This window comes from Oxyura jamaicensis, chromosome 3, assembly GCF_011077185.1.
Source record: "Oxyura jamaicensis isolate SHBP4307 breed ruddy duck chromosome 3, BPBGC_Ojam_1.0, whole genome shotgun sequence".
NCBI classification, from domain to species: Eukaryota; Metazoa; Chordata; class Aves; order Anseriformes; family Anatidae; genus Oxyura; species Oxyura jamaicensis.
This window is the reverse complement of record NC_048895.1, coordinates 50790076-50814109: the sequence shown is the minus strand read 5'-3', so window position 1 is coordinate 50814109 and position 24034 is coordinate 50790076. Positions and strand designations below refer to the sequence as shown.

The 24034-nt window shown below is 40.7% G+C and overlaps 1 protein-coding gene across 3 annotated transcripts in view; it reads right to left on the bottom strand.

The window, feature by feature from the left end:
• The window catches only part of UST (uronyl 2-sulfotransferase), a 170793-nt gene that overhangs the window by 25740 nt on the left and 121019 nt on the right, over positions 1 to 24034 (bottom strand). For all 3 annotated transcript variants that reach the window (XM_035320731.1, XM_035320734.1, XM_035320732.1), the window contains exons 6-7: positions 13179 to 13276; positions 10876 to 11033 (exon numbers count right to left, since the gene is read on the bottom strand). In XM_035320731.1, the coding sequence (XP_035176622.1) occupies positions 10876 to 11033; positions 13179 to 13276 (256 nt within the window). The remainder of the gene's footprint in view (positions 1 to 10875; positions 11034 to 13178; positions 13277 to 24034) is intronic.

Sequence of the window (24034 nt, the reverse complement as noted above, 5' to 3'; positions counted from 1 at the left end):
CCATCTTCTGCCTACCCTGAACATGGACTTGAAAGAGAACTGGTAAATCAGAGCAAGACCAGGTATGTACTGACATAGCTCTTGACGTATCTGCAATTAAGGGTAGATCAGGACTACAGCTGCATGAGCAGCTACGTCTGCAGCTAGGACAGCACCTCAAATGTGAATGCCTTTCCTTCAGCTGCTCCTATGATTTAGCCAGGATTTAGCCTTCCTGTCCTATGTCATCATTTTCTGCTATCCAGAAAAACTGAACCGTGGCTTGATCTACCTTCCAATAAAAACTTCATTGCCATAGAAATGCTGCTGTGCAGTGACTCAGGCAATCTGTAGGAGACTGCTTCTCTATGCAGAAAAAAACCACCCTCACCTATCTGACAACATGTACACTTTCCTAATGACTTGGACACAAACCAGGACCTAGCAGACGAGTGGACTGCAGTCCTGAGTGCTGAGGACAGACCCCCTGAACTACACATAAGCTGAATTTTAATATGTTGCTTTCTTTGTTACAAACACTACAACACTTGAGTGTTGTTCTTGCTGCTTCCTGGTGATTTCATATTGGCAGTGAGCACTCTAACCCCATTCTCATCTTTTTAAGAGAAAATTTATCCCAGACTTGAGCAGTCCCTGCAGGACTTCACTGCTTGTTTAAAGTAAGGGGAGACTACCAGACAATTAATGCCTACCACTTTAACCAATTCTATCTTTCAGGAGAACATTTTTTTCTCACAGCTGGACAACTTACTTTCCTTAAATGCTTTTGAACAGATCCTGCTGAAAATCAAATGTGCGCCATCTTACATCCATGTGCTTGCTGACTCCAAGGAACTAGTTGATTTTTGAGGCTCTACAAAAGCCACATTGAATTTTCTCAAATGTCTATTCATTTCATTCTTTCTTATAATTCCTAGATGTACCTAGATGGGATTCTTTCATCTGCAGCTGTCTAGATACCATTTCAGATCTTTAAAAACTTGGAGTCATGTTAACTACCTTCTGTTCTTCCAGTGTAGCTGCGGATTGATAGGACACACAGCAGAGCTGGAAATTACAGTTTCAGAAACCTCCTTTGTGAGTAGTGGCTACGACAGCAGCATCTTGACACTGCCAAGGAAGAAAGATAGCTGAGGAGAAAAAAAATATGCCCTAGCACCAAATCTGTTACCTGTATTATAGATGGCATCTGCAAATAACTGAAAAGTTATTCAAAGTTAGTCCAAAAATATATGTACAACTCATAATACGACATTTTTAAAGTGCAGTAACCGTTTTGCAAATGTTGGGGATAGAAAAAGCAGCCCAAATGGAAATAACACGATAATTAAAGAATACAATAGGATTGCAATGCAGAAGAAAGGGTTGAGAGAGGGAAGATGAGCCAGAGAGCAGTGGAGGGGAACATGCTCATTGCTACTACACTTGTAAATGTGTGATTCAACTCCACGATCAAAGTAAAAGAAGAAAAAAGGAATCTTCCTAGCCATATTTAGTAAAAACCTCTTCTCTTGGTACAGCTTCTGGAAAGCAAGTTTTCAAGAGGGACAGGTCAAAAAGGCTGGAAAAATCCAACTGGGAAAGGAAGTGGGGAGCATAAACTCCAAGGAAGACTTGCTCTTGGAAGAGCAAGGGGTCAGCTCAGCAGCACTGTGACAGCCTCCTACCCCAGGGCAGGTAAAGGGGATCTCAGTCTTCAGCAAAGGGGCTGTTTAATTATACTTCTTTTCTGTACTTACCTTACCTTTAATATTTTTCAAAACATTTCAGAGCCGTCAAAGATACTTTCTCACATTGTACTCACATTGCTCTTGCAATGTGTCTCCAGGATAAGAACAATCAGTTTAACATGTAACCTATTCTATTGCTGCTGCAATAGGCACAACTTATGATTAGTCTGAGGTTAAAATACAACCACTTCTCTGAACATGGAAAATATGATTATGTTCCTGAAAGCAAAGTGAATAGTCAGCTCCGATCTGCTCCATACTGTTGCTGTTTCTTCAATGTCACTAATGCTCAATCTTCAGTTAAAGATATTTCTACTCAAACACTAACCCTGAAAAAGTAATGTGTCACAGAGTCATGCTCAAGCCAAATGTTGAGTTGTTATGGGCCTATTAGTAACAGAAGTTCCTCGTATTCCAGCCTCAGCCTCCTTGTGCAATTCAGTTGTTTCCACGCAGGTGAAAGGAAGACCTGTGCAAATGTACTGGAGCTGTAGTAGAGACCAGAAGCATGCCTATTACTTGGGATTTAGCAGCCACCCGCCTTGTCCACTATGACTTACGCTGCCTAAAGAGAGGTCAAGGTTGCCGAAGAAACAATTTGCATAGTGTTACTATTATAATTTTTATTCAAATGCTATTTTAAAAGCATACACAGTAACTGAGGTTTAGCTGGAATGTTAGTTATTAAAATAGCATTATGATTTTATTTGGTAAGTTATTCAAGAAGGAATGAACTGTTAATGCAAGCTTGAATTGTCTGCCACTAAAAAGATTGTGGCATCCTGTCATCAGTGACCCTGGATTATTTATGAGATATTAATGCTGTACCTGAATGCAGCTTTCCCTGTGTGCTAGAGCTTTAACAACGCTGCTTCCCCAAGGTTTTTTTTTTATTTTTTTATACTAGGAACAGGAAACATTGAAAAGATGCATCAGAGAATCAACCTTGGATGAATAGCAGGAGCACTGTTACAAATCCGTAACATCTTTAGTGACTGATGCGCTCATTAGATAAACATTACAGCTTCTTGAAAGGTACCAGCATCAATGCTTCAGAATGATCTCCTGACACAAGAGAATACACATGAATTCTTGACATGTGGGATGCAAGGGTTTGGCTGACTCACCCCTTGGGATTTAGACCATGAATACATTTTGTTTCTACTCCAAGAAAGTATGAAATTACATCTGTGTGGGGTTAGTCCAAAACTGGACAGCCCATCAATAGATCTGACAAAAGGAAATTGAAAGAATGCATGCATCATGAAGATGGGGGATGACATGCAGGATCTGAAGACTAAAGTCTTTTGGAATTGCACTGCAAGATGAAGATGAAGCTGCAGGTAGTCTTGGCCTTCATAAACCTACAGATACAAATGCATTACACAGAAAGTTTAGAGAGGGGAAACTCTGTTCATGGTGGAGAGGTACAGACAAGAGCATGCAAAACAATAAAATGGCTTCAGGCAAAGACTTTGCCAACTGATGACCAGAAAAAGGCGGCAGAGAGGAATAAGAAAAAGGCAGGTGACTGCAGAGCACAGCCTGCAGTTCTGAACGCCAGCCAGAGATGTATGGGCTTGGTCTCTGCAAAGGTTCACAAAGAACCACCTATATAAGCAGGTGAAACCAGCACCAATGAGAGCTGCGCATCAAGGGAACACCATGCCAACGAGAGAGAACAATTATGACAAGCATGCCAAGAAACTGGATTCAGTCTCTTACAGAAATCCTTTTCTACTAGAACTGAGCTTGGTGCCCAAGCCAGCAATATTAATCCAGCTAGCATGTATTATAGCACAAAAAAAGGAAAGACTGAGTAGTTCTATGTCATATCTCTGCAATATCTCATGCCTATCTCTGCAATACCTTCTAAGTTGTCACAGCTAATGAGCTCACGTGTTTAGAAGCTTTAGTAGAAGAGAAACATTTGATCTAGCTTTTTTCAAAGGATGGCTCAAGGAAATAGGGACTTCACCTTCCGTTACATCTTCACTTCACTGCAATAATTTTGGCAGATGGACCCACAAATTGAACTTTCCTACACCCTAAGCTCAAGGAGCAGATTTACCCTGGATGAGAGCCGTAACCATGTCAAGCTCTTAGCAACCTCACTTTTCGGCTCAAAAGGGACCATTCATTTTGGACCATTTATAAACAAATGCTCTGCTGCATAACCATGCACATATGGACTAACTCCAGTCTAATAAGTAGATGTTAGCAGGGAACAGTAAGTTCAGCAGGCTTGATCCTGGATGCATACAAGCTCCCTGTGGGCTTGGAAAGCCTTGCCAAACTCTATTGCCACAACTTCAGTGTTGCTGGTATTTTAATAATGAGATTTAAACTATCTTGGATAAATCTTTTGGTGCCACAGTTATGTCTCCCATGTATTACACACATACTCTGGGCTGGCCTCACCTTCCTGAACAAAATAAAAAACTGCAGCTGTTATGAGATGCCAATTATTTCTGCAGAACTTGCCATAGAGAAGTTTAGTTTCTGAGATGAATCTTCAAAAGATCTAGAGGCTCTCTTGAAAAATAGAGCCATGAGAAGGTCTAGAAGTACTCAAATGCTTCCAAGAGTTCCTATTCTTAAAACAGCTTGTTTTATTCACAATGGGATTTGAATCCTCTGTCAGGAAACAACATATTTTCCTTTTACGGAATTGGAAAAAGGAAGAATATTTCCACTGATTGTGCATATCACAGATTGGCACATCCACTAAATTCAAGGCACCCCAGATCAGGCAGTCTGATTTTGTCCCTGCTCTCCAAACCTTATTTTCAATGCTGAAGAGCTAAATAATATATCTACAGCTTTTTACACTGTCCTCAGCTTTATAGAACAAACCAAAGAGCAGATTTTTTTTGTGTAAACTGTTCTAGATGCTATCAACAAAAAGGGGAACAAATATCCCCCTGGGACATGTGCTGTGGCTTCCCCTCCCCATCTTTCTTGCACACAAAGAACAGGGAATTTGTTTTACAATACAGTAAATAATGTAATTGAACACTTTTCCTAGCACATAAACCACCTGCTTTAGCATACAGATTATTTTGAAGCATTCTTCTAGATAATTTTGAAAGTTCAGACATCAGAGGGAGAATAAATGCATGGCTCATCCACATTCCTGCTTTTATTTTCTTTTTCAGAACAGGATGTTGGGTGATAAAGAAGAAAACGCCACCCAGGCCGAATGAAACTTCACATGTGCTGTTACCACTGGCACAGTGTTCAACTTCCCTGAAAGTCCGGAAAAAGCAGGGAGATTACACCACCTTCTGGACAAAACTTTTTAAGCCACACATACAATTATTTTGCTCCACATAATGGATGGAAACATGCCATCAAAGCATTATACAGCTAGTTACTTCCCATGTCCAACTTCATGCATAGTTTATGATTTTCCTCTTCTGTAGAAAACTTTTATATGTAGTGATTCCTTTTCAGAGTATTATTTAGGGAAAGCACAAAGCTGTTTTAGAGTGTGAGGCAAAAGAATAGACAGCATATTTGGAGTCTCCAAGGTTTTTGAATATTTGAGTGTATTCAAAGTTTTCCCAAATTCTGTTTTAAGAAAGTAAAAGATGCAAAGAAGTGATGCAAAAAATCTGAGAATTTAGATTTAATCTCATCCAAGCTGCTTTTCTTCTCACATTAAGAGTAAAGAAGCTTGTAGGAGAGAGAAAGGTTGTATATTTGTGCACAAGAGATGGGCCAATGTATCCTCTTTCCACCTATCAGTGCTAGCTCAGGCCTCTCCAGAAAGTATTGCTCTTGAGAAGTAGGTAGAATATTAGAAGCTACAGATCACTTGACCTAACTTTTAAAATTAGTTTTCATTTTGCATTGAACAAAGGCAGAGTACAAGACAATCACTGTTTAACACTGCACAAAAATCACTGCCTCCTTACATCAGACTTCTTTCAACCTTTCCTACTCAGAGTTTCTGCTCTTAGAAGTCACATCTGCAAAGGTTTTCCTCTAATTTCTTGGATGGAAAACACAGTGGGATCCTTCCTGCCCTCCCTGTGATTTCTCCATATCACAGCAATGACAATCAGTTCCTGAACATTTCCAAATGCAGAGCATCCACATCTTGGGTGCTGGAGCACTCTAAGAACAGGATGGCAGAAAGGCTGCCTGGAGAAATTAGTACTAAATTTATCAGAATTGTCTTTCTCTTCAGGGGGAACACTGCTAAAAAAGTGATGTCATGAATGGGGGATAAGGAAAGAAAAACCTCTCTCAGCCTTCTCCACTTGCAAAGAGTTTTATTTTGACAAAGAGTGGAAAAAATGTTCTTTTCCACTTCCAGCACAAGAACCATCTGAAGGCAGGTCACACCTTCAGTGAAGTTTATCTCACCTTTTTCCTAACTCTACCAAAGAAGGGTTTATTATCTGTGTCACAGGATCTCAGCCTTGTGATAAAGACAAATGGCAGCAGCGCCCTCCTGAGTTTAAAGAGAATGAGAAGCTCATAAAAAAAAAATAAAAAAAAATCAAAACCTCTATCACCAGCATTCATGAATAAAAAAGGATTTTAAAAGTCAGCATATTTATATTACCTAGGACAGTATTACTACTACACTTAAAACCAATCTCTGCAAATGTGATTGTCTTTAAGAATTCCATTAAAAAAAAAAAAATCATTTTACACTTTACCTGAACAATATATTTTGTTCCAGCTGACAGTATGAGTAGTTTCGCTACAGTCAATAAATATCTGTCTGAAAAGTCTAAGTTTGTCTTTTTGCTTTCCAGTAAGATCTGTATGTCCTTCGTAGCAAAGTGTAATGTTCAAGAAACAAAGGTCTGGTATCGGGAAGAGGTGTTTTTATAGGGCTTCTAGTGCCAAAGAAAACTTCTGAACACCTACAGAAAAGTGAGAGGATAAGGCTTATTTCTGAAGTGATGAAAAACTTTTTATTGCCTATTATTTTACATTAGATGCTGTTAACTTTTACCCCATGTCAGAGACGTTGAAATGGCAAAAAAGAAACCCTCCATGCTCTGCTGTGCATTGTATTTTCTGCCCCTTTAAAACACCAAAGATACAAAACCCACCCGTGCCCATTTAAAAATAAACTGTGTAAGCATTCTCCGCTTTCTGGCTACCAGCCAGACCATGGAAACGAGCTATAACCAGCAAAATTGAACAGGACTGACCAATTATTTTTCTTTCAGTTGTGCTCCTGAGAGTGAGGAGAGATTTTGCATGTGAAGTTATTCTGTAAGTATTTTGGGCCTTTCACATTGCAAAGGAACTTTCAAATTCTGCAGTAAAACTAATCCAAGGCTCTGCAATTGGACCCTATCTGCTCCAATGATGGGGGAAAAAAAAAAAAAGGAAAGACAGAACAGTAAGCAGCTTCTACTGCTGAGCACAGAACAGAAATCCAGTAAACAAAGTAATATATATATATATATATTAATTCTATGTCTATTTTGCACTATCCTCTCCCTACTTTTGATCTCTTGTCAAAAGCACTTATGGCCACCAACGTAGGAAGTGTGCTCTGGTGAACCTTCTTGGCAGGGGGTTGGACTAGATGATCTTCAGAGGGGTTCCAACCTTGGCCATTCTGTGATTCTGTTTCTTACTTTGGACAAGACAGGCACTTAAAAAAGAGGACTCCCTTTGCAATCCTTGATTTGATATTGATATTAACTGATATTAACATGATACTTAATTTCAAGGAGAGAGTAGAAAAGGAAAAAAAAAAACACACAAAAAAAACAAAAACAAACACACACACAAAAAAAACAGGAAGCTTACAGCTGTAAAGAATGCTACAAGATTAATAGTTCCAATGAAAGCTTTAGTACAACAAAGAGCTTGTCACATTTTGTTGCACATTGTTATAAAATACACAAGTCAAAATATTTGGCATATGGATTAGCTCAACGAACCATTGTTATTAATGCAGTGAGGACAATTATTCTCCTAGTGTTCTCTGACATTGAAATTTCTTTAAAAGTTTACCTTCCTGTTAGCTTATGTAAGACACAATGAAATAAATCTTGTGTTACCACCAAATGCACTTAAGTCACATCACATTGAGCAGTTATCTCTGTCACTATACATAGATAGACAGCCGCAGTTTATGTTCTCTCTGATGTAAATGTCCTACTATCTGATCAACAGAGCCACAGTTTTACTTCTGCTTCAGAACAATAACAGCAAAGTATTTTCTGATGGTAAAAAGGCTCCAGGCTTTGTTTTTTGCTAGGACAACACTGAGCAAGAGTCTCTCATTAAAAGTTATTAAAAACTGTCTCAGATGAGAAATCCTGCTGCAGACAAAGAGGAGAATAAAAACACTTGAATAAGACTTTCATAGTTAAAAAAGCAGAGATGAGGGAAAAAAAAGTTTCCATATTTACTGATTTGTGCTACACTGAAGGTTCCTGGTAAGAACAACTTTGCTCAGATGGGATCTGTATTGCCCACCCAGAGCACCCGTAATGAGAAGGCTGGCCCAAACTTTGGGAAGAAGAAGGGGTTTTACCCAGATATATACATTTAATATACACAGCTGTGTATACAACTTACATAGCTGTATACATATTATACATATACAATTTAATATACATTTAATATACACAGCTGTATATTAAATGCTTTTCAAGATGCCCAAAGCAGCCTTCAGCAGATCAAGAAGTGAAGCTACGGGCACATCCAAAGGTCACCCTGTGGAGCACAAGTGATTTTATGGACGTGATTACAACCAGCAGTTTACTACCGACAATGGGAGACAGGTGCTCTTAATTTTGTTTAGACTGTGATGGTGGTGGGAGAGCAACTACCAACTTGTTACTTTACTTTCTAATCCACATAATCCACTAAAGGATGGAGACTGCCTTCCTTCAACCAATTTCTGCTGCTAAGCAGCTCTATAAATCCAATTTTTGAAAAGTATCTAATCCAGAACTGCCTGTTGCAGTGAGTTTTGGTGCAGAGATTCACTAGCCTGGGAGCAAATCACATACAGGCCCCATACAGGGCCTTCCACTGTATTTTTCTTATCTGAATATGTTAAATGGATAAAAAAGAAAGTTCTGGCAAAGCTTTAAGTTTTTTAATATGAAGAGGAGACAGACTGCCATAATAGTATCTCAGGTGGAGCAGCAGGTTAGCACACAGAACTGTACATTTTACAGAATTATCTGCAAGCATCAGTCACAACAAAAGGTCGTGTTTGGCCTGAAGTTATCTGCTGCTTTGTAGAGTACCACACAGCTGGGCAGGAGAATAGCATCTCTTCCTCCCAGCGCTTCGTGATGCAACAGCAGAGGGTGTTGCAGATCAGGTCTAAGGTGCACTGAAAAGAACTATGTAGGATTTCTTACAAAGCACTTGGATTCTTTTTCTTTCTGTCTGTTAAGTCTTTTGTGTCTTAAAAAAACTCACCCTTGCATATATGAAAAGAGTAGAGAAGAGTTAACACAAGGAAACAGTTTCCTTTCTATTATTCCTTGTTAATCAGTGAATGGAAAGAATAATAATAATAAAAAAAAAAAACACTTTGATCCACATAGAGAATATTGAAGCAAAGAAATGACAAGAAGAGTCTTATGCATGAAATCCCAGAGAAGAGGAAATGACTGCCCTGAAATGTGGGATCAGATCTCCCATAGATACTGGAATATACACAGAGAAGAGAGAGATTATCCAGCACTTAATGATTCTGGGAGATTATTTATTTCACTTCTGATAATTTCAAGGGCACCCTGTTGAAAAATCAAGATCCTATGTGCTGTTTGTTAGCTTCCCACACTGGAAAAGAAGTGAAAATCTATGTTGCACAGAACAGCTGAGGAAACCCTACAGATTCCCACAGAAAAATCTACTGATTGCAGAGAGTGTCCTTCTAGTGATCCCCAGTCTCCTTCCAGTCTAGCATTCCTATGGAAAAACCTTGGTGACAGAACTGGGCAAACCTTTAAGAAGACTTCCTCATGCTAAAAATGTATGTATGTCTTTTTATTTTATTTTATTTTTAATTTACAAAGATCAGAGAATGCCACTCTTTCCCTGTTATATCTGTATCATGGCTTAATACAGAACTTCCAAAGATCTGTCCTAGAAATAGGGAGCAGGAGACAGTCACCCACTGAAACCCATAATTTTTCTAGGGTGACTGATTACTGTTACAGCTGCTCTCAATCAAAAGCCAGTGATAAGTTTTGTGCACTACAAACAAAATTCAACGTATTATTAGTGTGTTTTTGATATATAAATTGGTACAAAAGACACTTTTCAGTGGCTGTAGGCATTTCTAATTGACATGAATGCAAGCGAGTCACCAGGAAAGAAGGGAAGTTTTACCCCTCCTTAGTTCATACCATGTTAATATCCCAGTCAAATGTAAGCAGTAGATCAGTTCTGCAAAAACAGGAACATCTTATTTCTCGATTTAAGCATAGGACACAAAACCATCTTCTAAAGAAGTTAACAAAAAAATAAACATTGGGAGGGATGGACTGAACACAATGAGAGAAACCTTTCAGGTTGATGCCACGGTGCAAATTAAGAGGTAGATTAAGATCTGTTTTCATTTATCTACTGAAGGCCACCTAAGTCTTTTTTTTTCTGACCATGCTTTCTATTCAGCGTGCTATAAATCTGTATTTTTATCTGTACTGACTTAATCTCTGTTTAAGCAAACAGTTACTTCAACATAATTGATTAAAATCTTAGCAACTCTCACTCAAGAATAAGGAAAAACAAATAACCTGGTAATTAAGAATCCCCATGGTCCAGCTCCCCAACCAATTTCTTCCAGATTTCCTTAGGTAGGTATTGCTGGCAACATTCTGAGAATTGGCAATGTTATTTGAGAGCTCACTATGCCAGAATTAAAAGAAGAAAAAGACACTCTAGTGATAATTGGGAAGCTTTCAAGCATGTGGCAAGATTACTGAAGCACCAAGTGCTTGCCTGGGAATGAAAACCACACAATGGTGTTAAGAATAAAAGCAAAACACATACCTTTCCCCATCAATCAAATCTGCTCCCTAAAAGGAAGACAAAGCTCTTTATTGACTAAATAAGACAAATACTCTACCTTTCAGTAGTCATTTAAGTTTTGCCAAAATTTCTGTGAAAATAGCTGTATAATGGAAAAAGTTACCTGGGTTTTTGTAGATGCTAAGCACATCCTTGAAATAATGAGGTAAGAATCTTTCTAATAAAAGCAGCACATCCTCCAACTCCTCCAGAATACCCACAAGCAGAAAATTTTCATTAACGTTCAGCTTTGCTCTTTCAAGGGCCCATTCACCAGGTTCCCTGTATGAAATTAATGAAGGGAGAGGAATGGAATTAAAAATAATAATAAAAAAGACTGTTTAAATATACATTTACTTCAGAAATTCAAGCCAAGAAGACAACTGCAGGGGGAAAAATATTCAGTGCTGAATGCTGTTCCTCCAACAGAAGATTAAAAAACAAAACAAAAATCTTGCACGCCTTACTGAGATTTTCCACACAACATCTAGACTTGATTTGACAAGTAAAACCATGATCACATTAAAATGAGGTTATAAACTGTATGGAAGTACCCAGTTCCATAGATAACTTCCACAGAGATGTCTAAAAGCTCACATTTGTGAATTCATACTTTTCTGCTCAGAAGCACAGCCCATCTTGCTGGAGGAATTATTTTTCTGGGTGATGAACACCTCTGGGGCGATGACTCTGGGAATAACTCTGAAGAACACCAGGAGAACTGCTGCATGCAACCACTGCCTTTTGTTATCCAGTGAATGCCACAGAGGGGACAACTGGTCTGTTTCCTGCCTTGTCCTTGGTTTAAGGACAAAGCCTGCCAAAGTCTCCAGGAGCTTCCCTTTTTCTGCCAGTACTCCATGACTGCCCTGCAGATCTGATATAGGATTCATATTTGTTTTCTCTGACAGCTATTGGCTTCGAAGATCATTTTGGGGTTATTCTATCTTTTCCCCCACTGACAGAAACTAGCAGGAAACAACTGCATCTCCATCATACCAACAGGCTATGTCATATGACAAGCACATATCTGTTCCCGCAACAGAAAACCTGTATGTGGTGCTAAACGTGGCTGGACATATATCCACCACATGGCCAAAAGCATGTGTGTTGGGGTCTGAACAGACAACCGTACTGTATTTCAGTTGTGCAACATCATGAAGATAGGTGGTCTGTCCTAGCCAATTCCCATATGGATTTAGGATCTCTCTTAAAATCATTTCCGGCTCTTCTGCTGGAGACAGCATTAAGCTTTCCCAGCGAGGCCATAACATCTTAGAGACAGCAGGTCTTATACTGTGACTCCTCACACTCAGCTGAAGAGGCTGTAATGCTGAACTTCATCTTGAAACCTTCAGTTTAAAGACATGCTGCTTCTCAGACTTGAAGACTGAACATGATAGGAGACAGATCTAGAACAAGCTAAAACCGAGTATTTTAATGTTCAGGAACATCATAGATATATATTGTGAAAGTATTTATGCATGCCGCTCTTGGTGATGGGATTACTCATATATACAAGTCAAATATGTAACCATAAGCATTTGCAAATGAAGCCAAAATATATTAAAAAAAATGTTTAATGAAGACATGAATCTGTTTTGTTTCTCAATACTATCTTCCTTTATGCCAAGAAATATAGAAGAATTTTAGAACAAAGATACTTAGAAACAGAGACAAAAGTATGAAGATATTTTCGCTTATTATTACAGCTAATGTATGGCTTTGTAAATAAATTTTTGAAAATATTCACAGCTATTCCATTATAGAGAAGTGGTAATAATAAATAAATATAATACCTTGAAGTTGAACAAGCCTACTTAAGAATGTGCTGTGACCCAAAATATAAAAATATTTGAAAACAAGAAGGTATTTAAAATTATTCACACACTGCATGAAAGTTTACTATGCCTCATCAATAATACAGCAACATGAGAATGGCAAAAATAGACACGTTAAAAATGATCTAATTCAATTACAGTAGTAGAAGGCTCCACACTACATAATTTTAAACATGATCACAATTTCTTATATAGAAAGAGAAACCTGGTGTTCCTAAGTTACAGACCTGGTATAAGCATCTGAGCAAAACTAAAATGTGTATTAAAAAAATTACAGTGCAGGTAAAATGGTTAAAAAGCACATAAGGTCACTCTGCCAACTCAGAAAAAAAATATCCACATAAATACATCCAGATTTGATACATTATTCAAGTATGATTTCAAATAAAAATAATTATACTATGTTTGTATATTACCCCTCTTATTCCAAAAATATATGCATGCAGTTGCCACATACAGAATTACGTTGTACTTACACTTTTCTCTTGTACTTGAAATTAACTGTTGTCTCAAATTACCAGTTTCTGACAAAATGCTGTCAATGGCTACTAGTGAACAAATTGAGATACCTTTTATATTTATTTACCTGCATCTTGGATGCTGCCCACAGAAATATGGTATGATATAAAACAACCTGGGATTGGAACATTCAGGGTAGTTTTCAAGGATACATACGTTAATGTCCTGTGGGTGAAAGAAAAGAAAATGAGGTTGAATTCTGTGTTTTCCTTTATTAACAATTGTTTTATTTATCTCACTCTTTATACAGACATCTCAGAATCAAAGAATTGTGCTGAGGCTATACAAATACCTGAGAAGGAATCTACCAGTCATTTTAACACTTGCTACATTTTATTAGAAAGTTGCAGAAGGGAAAAAAAAAAAAAAAAGTTATTTTGTTCTATAATGTCTTTCTGCAAAACCTACAGTTTTTATTTTGAGATTAATGCATGATTCAAAGCACGACATATGGATCGACTTTCACAATGAATTCTATATTTAAAATAGTTAAGATACCATTTTCAGACTTTTCTTTCTTCTGAATACACCCAAGGGGAAACAAGACGTGGCCAGAATAAATCAAATTTAGACAATGATTGTTTTATTTATTTATATTATTCTGCTTAATACAGCGACTGGAATGAGCAAATGTAACTTCTAATTCACACAGCTTGCTGCTGATATAAAAACATACATCACCATTGATTACGTTCCTGAGATGTTCAGAATTGAGCCTACTGTGTAAACCCTCATTGAGAAAAGATCTTATTAGAAAGTATTTATCATTTTCCATATTCATCAGTCATCTAATTAGGCACTGTCTTTCATTTCTCAAAAGACTAGGCAGAGCTACTGAACTCTGAGGAACTGCATCCCATTTCTAGTTTTACTCAGGTAAACAAGAAACACTCCTTTAAGTGGGATTGAATTCCATCACCCTTATCTAGACCCTTATTCTGCAGGCAGATTCACTGATTCCAAAGGGACTTACTGGGGAAAGAAAGACAACATAAGCAAAGATGAAAATCACATCTTCGCAAAAGCCCTCTCCTGTCATTCTTCAACACGTGCTTTTATAATGCAATAGCCTTGGTACACATGAACAGAAAACCAGTGACTAACCATAGAATCATAGACTCATTGAGATTGGCAAAGACCTCTGAGATCATCAAGTCCAACCATTAACCTAGCACTGCCAAGTCTACCACTAAACCATGTCCCTAAGCACCACATCTACACATCTTTTAAATACCTCCAGGGATGCTGACTCAACCACTTCCCTGGGCAGCCTGTCCCAATGCCTCACAACCACTTCAGTGAAAAAATTTTTCCTAATATCCAACCTAAACCTTCCCTGGTGCAACCTGGGGCCATTTCCTCTTGTCCTGTCACTTTTTGCTTGGGAGAAGAGCCTGATCCCCACCTTGCTACAACCTCCTTACAGGTAGTTGTAGAGTGTGATAAGGTCTCTTTCTGCTTTGGCGGGGGGTTGGACCCGATGATCTTTCGAGGTCCCTTCCAACCCCTACAATTCTGTGATTCTGTCTCCCCTGAGCCTCCTCTTCTCCAGACCAAAAAACCCCAGTTCCCTCAGCTGCTCCTCACAGGACTTGTGCTCCAGGCCCTTCACCAGCTTCTCTGGACATGCTCCATGGCCCCAAACCGGGCACAATACTCGAGGTGCAGCCTCACCAGAGCCAAGTACAGGGGGACAATCACTTCTCTAGTCCTGCTAGCCATGCTATTTCTGATACAAGCCAGGATGCTGTTGGCCTTCTTGACCACCTGAGCACACTGCTGGCTCACATTCAGCCAGCTATCGACCAATACCCCCAGGTCCCTTTCCGCCAGGCAGCTTACCAGCCATTCTTACCCCAGCCGGTAGTGTTGCATGGGATTGTTGTGCCCCAAGTGCAGAACCTGGCACTTGGCCTTGTTGAACTTCATTCAGTTGGCCTCAGGCCTGGGCAATCCTGGGGCTTCCCTAGATAGTTTCACATTTGGGTCCAAAAGCCTGTTTAAAGTACTTTCCCATTTCCTCCCATCTTACACTTCTGTAAATCAGGTTTTATGAATGAGTCAGGAGAACCTGGACTGCAAAGTAAATTATATGGTGAGGAACTATCAAGAAAACAGCATAATAATTGCGAACTGGAATACAACCAACCCATCTCCCCTGCTCCCCACAATGTATTCAAGCATACTGAGAAGATGCATACTGTAAGATTTATGTTCATGATCCCTATGATCCCTATATATACATATATATATATACACACATAAAGACCTTATTGCCACCTTTCAGTATAGAAAGGAGGCTTATAAGAAAGATGAAGAAAGACTTTTTACCACAGACTGTAGTGACAGATCAAGTGGCAACATTTTTCAGCTGGAAGGAGGTAGATTTAGATTGGACATAAAGAAGAAATTCTTCACTCTGAGGGTGGTGAGGCACTGGCACACGTTGCCCAGAGAAGCTGCGGATGTCCCATCTCCGGAGGTGTTCAAGGCCAGATTGGACGGGGCTTTGGACAACCTACTTTGATCAGACCTCTCCACAGTAAAAGGGATCCTTCTTTATTCCTTCTTTATTCAGCTCTCAGATGCAATCGACACTGTTCATGTCCTGCTGGGCTTCTCTCTGCAGGGAGGCAGAGGGCTGCCCGGAACCAGCAATGGTCCCATTCCCACTGTGGCCCTGGGGCTGTCAGTAACAACAAATGATTTCTTTTAAAAAGAGTTTTTCTATTATTGTTACAATTTTGGCCGGAATGGCATTTTGGTAACAGTAATGTCTATTTCCTTTGTAAAATTGTCTTTCATATAAAAATAATGATGTTCCCTAATACACTAATCTGTGAACAAGTCAGACTACTGATCTATCACAGGTGTATCAAAGATGTGCTATTATTTTTTAAAGTTAATAACAGAACTGTTTTATTTGCTCCATCATGTTCATATATGCTATAAGAGGAAGCCTGCATGTGCTAAAAAAATTATGGATACAAAATTTCTTCTGGAATTTTAGTGCTGTCATAAAAAGACCAAACTTTAAAGCACTTCCTGTAAAACATAAAACAATTTACTTAAGTTAATGTCTTTAATTCATTGCAAATATTGTATCATATACCAAAAGACCCACTCTTAGATTTGAGACTTTTTTTTTCCTCCAGTGTAAAATCCTAACAGTACTGGTGGAAAAAAAAAAACTTTTTTTTTTTTTTTTGCCAGAAGATGGAACACCTAAGTTAAAAGAAAACTTGATCTTCAAAACATTCCATATTTGTTGATCCTCAGTGTCTCAGTCAAAAGTTATAGAAGTACCAGATTCTGCCATGGATGCATGGCAATCTTCGATACCACTAACAACTTAAAATAAAGACTCATAACTCAAATACACAGATGCATTGCAAATATTTTTCCATTAATTATCCGTTAACCTGTGGGAAGCCAAAAAATGGCCCTTCCTTTTCTCACAATCACCATGCAAAATAAGACAGTCTTTCCATGTCCTGCCCTGGTTGGATATTGGGGCTTCTGTGATAAAGCCAGGAGACCCTGCTCACAGCTGGGTCACGGTGCGTGCTCCTTATTCATGACTGAAGGCAGCAGATGTGAAGTGAAGGTGTGTCATGAGGGCTACAGAGGAACCAGGGAACTAAATAAATACATTTCAAGGAGAAATATACCCATGAAAGGAAATGAAATACCCTAATGTGGAAAACCAGCGAGTGAGCCCAGTCTATGGTGACCTCTCCTGCTTACAAGGTTGCTCTTAATACTCCGTGGCAGTCAATGGCCCAGTCTAGTCCTCACCATGGGCGGCCAAGAAAAATTTTTCTTCTCTGCTGAGAGACCCCAGAATCCTCTCACATGGCTTTTTAAATGTTTTCTCACATACTTGCTCAGTGTTTGTAAGGAGGTCAAGCTGACCATTACATCCTTAGGACAACGTTGCATCACACAAACTAAATACAACCACATGGAAATAAAAAAAAATAAAATAATCTGCCTCTTCCTCTGACCCCTGGCTAGGGAGCTGCGGGTATCACAGAGCAACCGGGAAGAAAATGTAAACAACACAGTTCAGAAAATGCCTTGCAAGTGTAAATATGAAAGGAAAGAAGGAAATGCATGATTTTCTACTTTGTAAGGCTGCAGAAAGACATACCTTGCTCCAGAGAAACTGAAAAATCAAGCTATAGTTGGAATTAAGGCTTTCAAATACAAAAGTAACTTCTTACTGAATGTTATTTAGCAGCAAAAGTTATTTACTTATTTTTTTTTCAGAAAAAAACTACAATGCCATACATACTTTTAACCCTAGTTAAACATTTTTACATCATCAGTTGATATTTTTGGGTTTTATTCAATCACAATCAAACATTTGGGTAATGAGAGCCATGCAGCAACAATGTGACCTGCTTTATTCAGACTCTGGAAGAATTTGGTGCTTGGTGGTGCATCAAGCCTAACAACTTTGGCAGGAGATGGCTGTGAGGCGTGCAGGCGCTGGGCATCACTTCCCAGACCAGCGCTGCCAGCACAGCTGAAGCCAAGTGCTTCCCAGCCCATGCTGTTCTGATATCGAGCCCCTCCAAGAACTGCTGCCAGGCAGGGGGGATTGAGCCAAACTGCACGGGAGATTTCCCAAGCAGATGATTGTCCTCTGGAGACTACAGCACGCTGGTCAAAACTATCTGAACACCAACGGCTGACTGCAAAGCAAGCAGCGGGTACTTCAGGGAGAAGCTCCACGAGATGGCAGAGCTGATCTAGCTAACCAAAACGCAGGTTTCTGTGCCCAGCTGGCCCCTCTGCACCAGCTGTAATTGCCCCTTCACTCTCATGCAAGCTCCACCAGCTCAAAAAGGCAACAGAAACCCTTTTCTCATCCTCCATTGCCTGGTCTCTCCATCTGAATATCAGGGGGCACTTTACTGGGGGGGTGGCAGAGCACTGGCATAGGTTGCCTGGGGAGGCTGTGGAGTCTCCTCCTCTGGAGATATTCAAAACCCACCTGGATGCCATCCTGTGCAGCATGTGCTACGTGACCCTGCTCAGCAGGGGGGTGGACCAGATGGTCCCATCCAACCTCAGCCACTCCGTGATCCTGTCTTCTACCAGGGATCTTCTACATCCCTCCCCAGGTGAAGCAGGCCACACCAAACGTCTTCAGCTACACTCTTCAATTTTTAGTTATTTTGTTAACGCGGTCATTGCAACGACCAGGAAACTGTCACCAGAGCGCGTAGTCATTTCACCCCAGCGCTGGCTGCCGGCTGTGCCCAAATACTGCCGCCATGGAGATACCCATCCGTGCTCACACATGCACCCTGCGGCTGCCAGGACCAGAGTTGCTTTGAGCATTTTCTTCTGTGGCACTGTGAAACTCCTCACTCCCCAGGGACCTCTTTCAGCTGGCAGTACCATGCCTTTCCTGCTTAAAGGCCAAGCGGCAATACTGCTTTACCTCTGACCACCAATACCTTGAACGCTGAGCTAAGTTTTAAGCTGGTTATAGTCACCAAAAATATTCCTTTCAACTCTTTCTCACTTTGCATGTCTGTTTTTGAAGAGATACAGCTCTGAAAGCTTTTGTACAGCTCTTAGAAGGCTGCACAGACACTTCACATTTTTGAAGGTGTTCGACTTCCCTTCTTCCACATATTTGTCAGGAGCCGAAATACGCTTTTTTTTTTTTTTTTTTTTTTTTTTTAAAATAAAACACTACACCTTGATCTAATAAATTCCCAGGAAAGCCTCATTTCTTCCAAAAATTGCTCTTCACCTTAAGCTAAATCGAGTATTTGATAAAAAGCAGCAGCAAAAGCAACTAGAGGATGACAAGAAGAAAAGAGAAAAATGGAAAAGTCAGCCCTCTCATCACCCACACTGCTGTAAGGCACAGAGCACTGGTGGTGAAGGAGACAATACAACAGCCTACACAACAGATCAAAGGAATGGAATATCCTTTAGAAAGTTTCAGGGACTCTTAGCAACAGTGTCTTGGAAGAGCAAAAGCACCCTGCAGAGCCAGCTCCTTTGATTCAAGCTGCTGTCCTCCAGCTATCTGATGTAAAGGTTAGTACAAAACAGAAATTACCCTGTAGAACAAAGTGATGTGCTCTTACAAATGGTTTACTGAAAATATATATATTTTTTTCTCCAAATGATTTTTTGTTTCCTATTATCAGGAAATAGAAAGTGAAAAATCCCTTCCCTTCTTTTTCCAGTTCTTCAAATGCTTCTTACAACCCCACTTCTGCCCGCAAAGCACTAGTTAACTACTTGCTTTGATGGTGGGACTGCTTACCTACCCACCTCTTGCCTCTGGATGGCCGCCTTTTGCTCACTAGACCAGATATGTGGAGACCGAGAGGTGGTGGCCTAACACTGTCAGCACTCAGGGACCACCGATGCCAGCCCTGCCTCTTGCACAAGGTCCCCCGGGAGCCCATGGGAAACAATGAGGACAACTTAGAGGACTGGACCCTCCTGTGTTTTTGGGAGTATTCTCAGGGCTATTTTTGAGAGGAATCTTATGTGAAGTTGCCACGTACACAATTGTTCTAGGGAAAAAACAAATACCCACAAACAGAGGCAACGTTCAAATGCCTGCATATTAGCTCTTCTCCACATCTGCCTTTCTGCCTCATCGGGCTGCCAAAAGGCTCCAGAGGCATCTTGTACCCTCTGAGAGCAAGTTCCCTCTCTGGTAGTATCGATCTGGGTAGCAAGTCACACCAATATGGCAAGTCACTTGAGGCAAGTCAGCAACGTATACCATAAAACATGTTGCAAAGATAAAGTGGGGAACATAAAAGTCTCTGCTTTGAAAAGCCTTTCTTTAAAGAAAAATACACCTGAGAAACTTGAAAAATGTCTTCCAATACGAATAAAATTAAGGGAAAATCAGTATTTCTGTTCTGTTCTTTAGTGTGGCATTTGCTGCCACGAGCAGGACTGCACCACTTCCCCTTTCTGATCCTCCAGCTCAGAGACCCAATGTCAGGAGAAGACAGGCCAGACAGCTCTCCTTCCCCCAGGCAGGGGCAAGGCCACCAGCCATCCTGAGAAAGGGTGGAGGGGGCTGCCTGCAAGTGCTCTGAGTTGACTTGAAAAAACAAACTTTAGAAGTACTTGTGGTACATGTGATAAAATCTTGGCAAGCCTGCGAATATTGTTTTCTCTTTCAGCTTCATCTCCAGGGAATGAGTTTTCACCAATTAGCAAGGTTAGATAAAACTGAACTTACCTCTGTACTCAAACCAGCATCCAACTGCACACAATGTCTGTGGTAACCGATGCACAGTACTGCTGCTCCCACAGACAGAAACAGATTTAGTCGAGGTGCCATGGATATCGGTGACTGTACAGCCACTCATCCCAGCAGCCTTTCACTCCTCAGCCCCGTGGCTGGCTAATTCTGCTTGGCTCCTGGGTGTACGGCCACCTCCTCTCTTCCTTGGGGTGGGCAAAGAGTACCACCACCCCACCCTGCCAGGCCCATATCTCCCTGCTGCTTTCCATAAGCCTCCTTTACCCATGCTTACCAGGACAGACTTACTACTGAATATTTCTATCTCATGCTGCCCAGGGTAGCGGACTAATGCTGTATTTGAGAGAGGGGATGCGCAGCTCACAGAAACCTTGGCTACTGTGGATGACCAAATATGACATGGTAGCGTAAGAAGTAATGACAGGTAGTGTAAGATATCAGGTAGCGTAAGAAGTAACACATACATACTTTGATACTATTCATGAATAACTGCATTGATAAGCTAGATATTTATACTCACAACTTAATGAAACTTCGTTTCATAGCGTGAGATAATTTTTCTTTAATTAAAAATCCTGTATTATAAGAGTACAACTATTCAAGAGAAAATTCTATTATGAAAATCTGGAGAAATAGACAAAAATATTTTCAACTGTTACCATGCAAAGACTAGTTCACTTAAGCCTTCTTAGCCTTCTTTTAATTTTATTCAACTGAGAGAACTTGGCTTTTCAAAGCTAGCCTAGGGTAGCCTATGGTTTGCTTAGATTCAAACCATGCTGTCTTAACATCAGCATAGATTTATAGATTTCCTTTTTTTTTTTTTTTTTTTTTTTTTAAGGATAATTCTGTGTTTTCTTTGAATTGACTTTCCACTTTTTTCTGGCAAAATGTGTGTTTTTCATTTTTCCCCCAGACCACATAAGCAAATATGCTGCCAAGTTGAATTCCCACTTTTTTCTTACTGACGGACTTTTTTGGCTCAGCTAGTTTGCCTGGCTTTTCTGTCAACAATGTATTCAGCTCTTCTTCCTGGCATCCCAACGAGTGAAGCAGCATCTAACAAAATAGTGTCTTCTGCTAACTGTCTACATGTTCATTTAGCACAGATATAAATTATTCATTCATATACAAACTTTTGCTGTCATTAACATAGCAGAGGTGAAGAACTCTGCCCACAATTCTCACATGTAACTGACGGACACCAAATGCATTTGCAAATCCCAATTTTCTAATTCATAACTCCTTTGTAAGCAGAAATCTTAATATTAATTAGTAGACAAACAGATTTACCAATCAGAACCAAAACATTCCTTAGTGCTGTGGCACCGCTCCTATGAAGAAAGGCTGAGAGAGCTGGGGATGTTCAGCCTAAGAAGAGAGGGCTCCAGGGAGACCTCACTGCAGCCTAAAAAGCCTTAAATTAAAAGAGGATAGATTTAGATTAGATATTAGGAAGAAAATCTTCACTCAGAGGGTGGTGAGGCACTGGCACAGGTTGCCCAGAGAAGCTGTTGATGCCCCATCCCTGGAGGTGTTCAAGGCCAGGCTGGATGGGGCTTTGGGCAACCTGATCTCTGGGAGGTGTCCCTGCCCATGGCAGGGGGGTTGGAACTGGGTGGTCTTTAAGATCACTTCCAACCCGAGCTGTTCTATGATTCTGTAACAGGTGTAAGTAGGTACCTTCTGACATCTTCCTTTTCCATTGATTTTGTATTTTGTACCTCAAACAATCTTAATACAGGAAATATATTTAAAAAAATAGAAAGAAATTAGGCCAGAAAAAGAAAGAGTACCTGCCAACTGGAAGAAGTATCTAAGCATTAAATAACCATCCTGTTACGCAGGAGTATTATGCTGTGATAAAGAATGAATTGCAGTGGCAACTAGCAGCACCGAGACAGTACATCTGTCACTTCTGTTTACCAACACCTCTTCATAAAAGAATCTGGAAAATTAGTTTGCTCAGATGATAACCCCTAATAAAGCCAGTTAAGGATGGCACATATTCAATCCTGCAAGCCCTGAACAGGAAATACTCTCTACCTCACTGATTTCTCAGCCCTTCTGAATGCAGTGGCTGGATGCTGGCCAACAGATGCTCGCGAGAAAAGCAGCAAGTCAACAGATAAACACAGCTCACAAAAGGTAATTGTGGAGCATGGATAAAGTTAGTTAGCTACAGATGATGGACTCAGTCTGGAATGCGATGCTGAAGTCAGTGGGGTTGAAGCAGATGCAGATGGCAGTGGAGGCTCAGCATGGCAATGGCGGTGGCACAGGTAGGGACATAGAATCATCATAGAATCATAGAAAATTTAAGATTGGAAAAGACCTTCAAGATCATCTGATCCAACTATTCCCCTAGCACCAATGTCACCCACTAAACCATGTCCCTAAGCACTGCATCCAACCTTTCCTTGAACACCCCCAGGGACGGTGACTCCACCACTTCCCTGGGCACCACTTCCCTGTCCCAATGCCTGACTGCTCTTTCTGAGAAGGAATGTGTCCTAATTGTTTTAATTGTTGAAGATTTGCGCTCTTTGTCCAATTCTTTATTTCAGTTGTTGAAGAGTAGGGGCATGACGTTTCCCTTTTTCCACTCACCAGGGACATTGCCCGACTGCCAGGACTTTTCAGCTATGATGGAGAGAGGCTTGGCAACTCCATCAGCCAGTTCCCTCAGGACCCTGGGATTCATGTCATCAGGTCCCATAGACTTGTACCTGTTTAGATTCATCAGGTGGTCTCGAACCTGCTCTTCACTTACAGTGGGTGGAACTTTGATCCCCCAGCTTCCACCTACGGGTTCAGGGAAATGAAAGACTTGGGAAGCCCGTCTACCAGTGCAGATGGAGTTTGTTGTTGTTGAGTACCTCAGCCTTCTCCATGTCCTTTGTTACCAATTACTCAGATACAGAAACTCACTCCTAATATAAGAAATTAGCCACCTATAATTGCTTATGCACTACTATTTTCACCCCTCGGTCTATTTTAACAAATGTTAAAGGCACATGGTGGCCCTTGGGGACTCCTCCTGTCACCCCAGCACAGCAGCCCAAAGGAAGCTGGGTCCTCTCTTTTGTTCTTCCTCGAGGCTCTGTGCAGAAGGGATGCCACCTCTCACACAAGGGCTGGTGGATGGGAAAGAAGCTCTCACAAAACCCTGAGAATCGGCAAGAGATCTTTATTGCCGGGTGTTTGGTGGCTCCAAGCTAACGCTTGGGATGGAGCCTGAGCAACGATGAGTAGGGAGCTCACCGGGCCCTGCTGCGAAGCTGTTGGTGTTCTCTGATGACACAGAGCAATGATCTGCCGGGGTAGTCCCAGGTCTGATGTGGCTGAGGTGGATCCACTTCTATGGGTTCCTCCGCCTCTTCTTGTGGACCCACCTCCATGGGCTCCACAGTGTTGGGCAGAAGGACAAGCCAGTCCTTGCCTGGGACTGCCCACACGGGATGCCTTCCATCAGGAATATTTTCAGGCCAGGGTGCCAAACCAAGGGGTCAGCCAGTTTCACATTTAGGCCCCATGTTGCTGTCCAGTTCATTTCCAGGCATGGAGTCAATGCTGCCATCTGTTTTATGGCAACGGCTGGGTCCCATGCTGTATTCTGGCCGATAGGCATGCCTCGGCTCCCCAATGGCTGTCTGTCT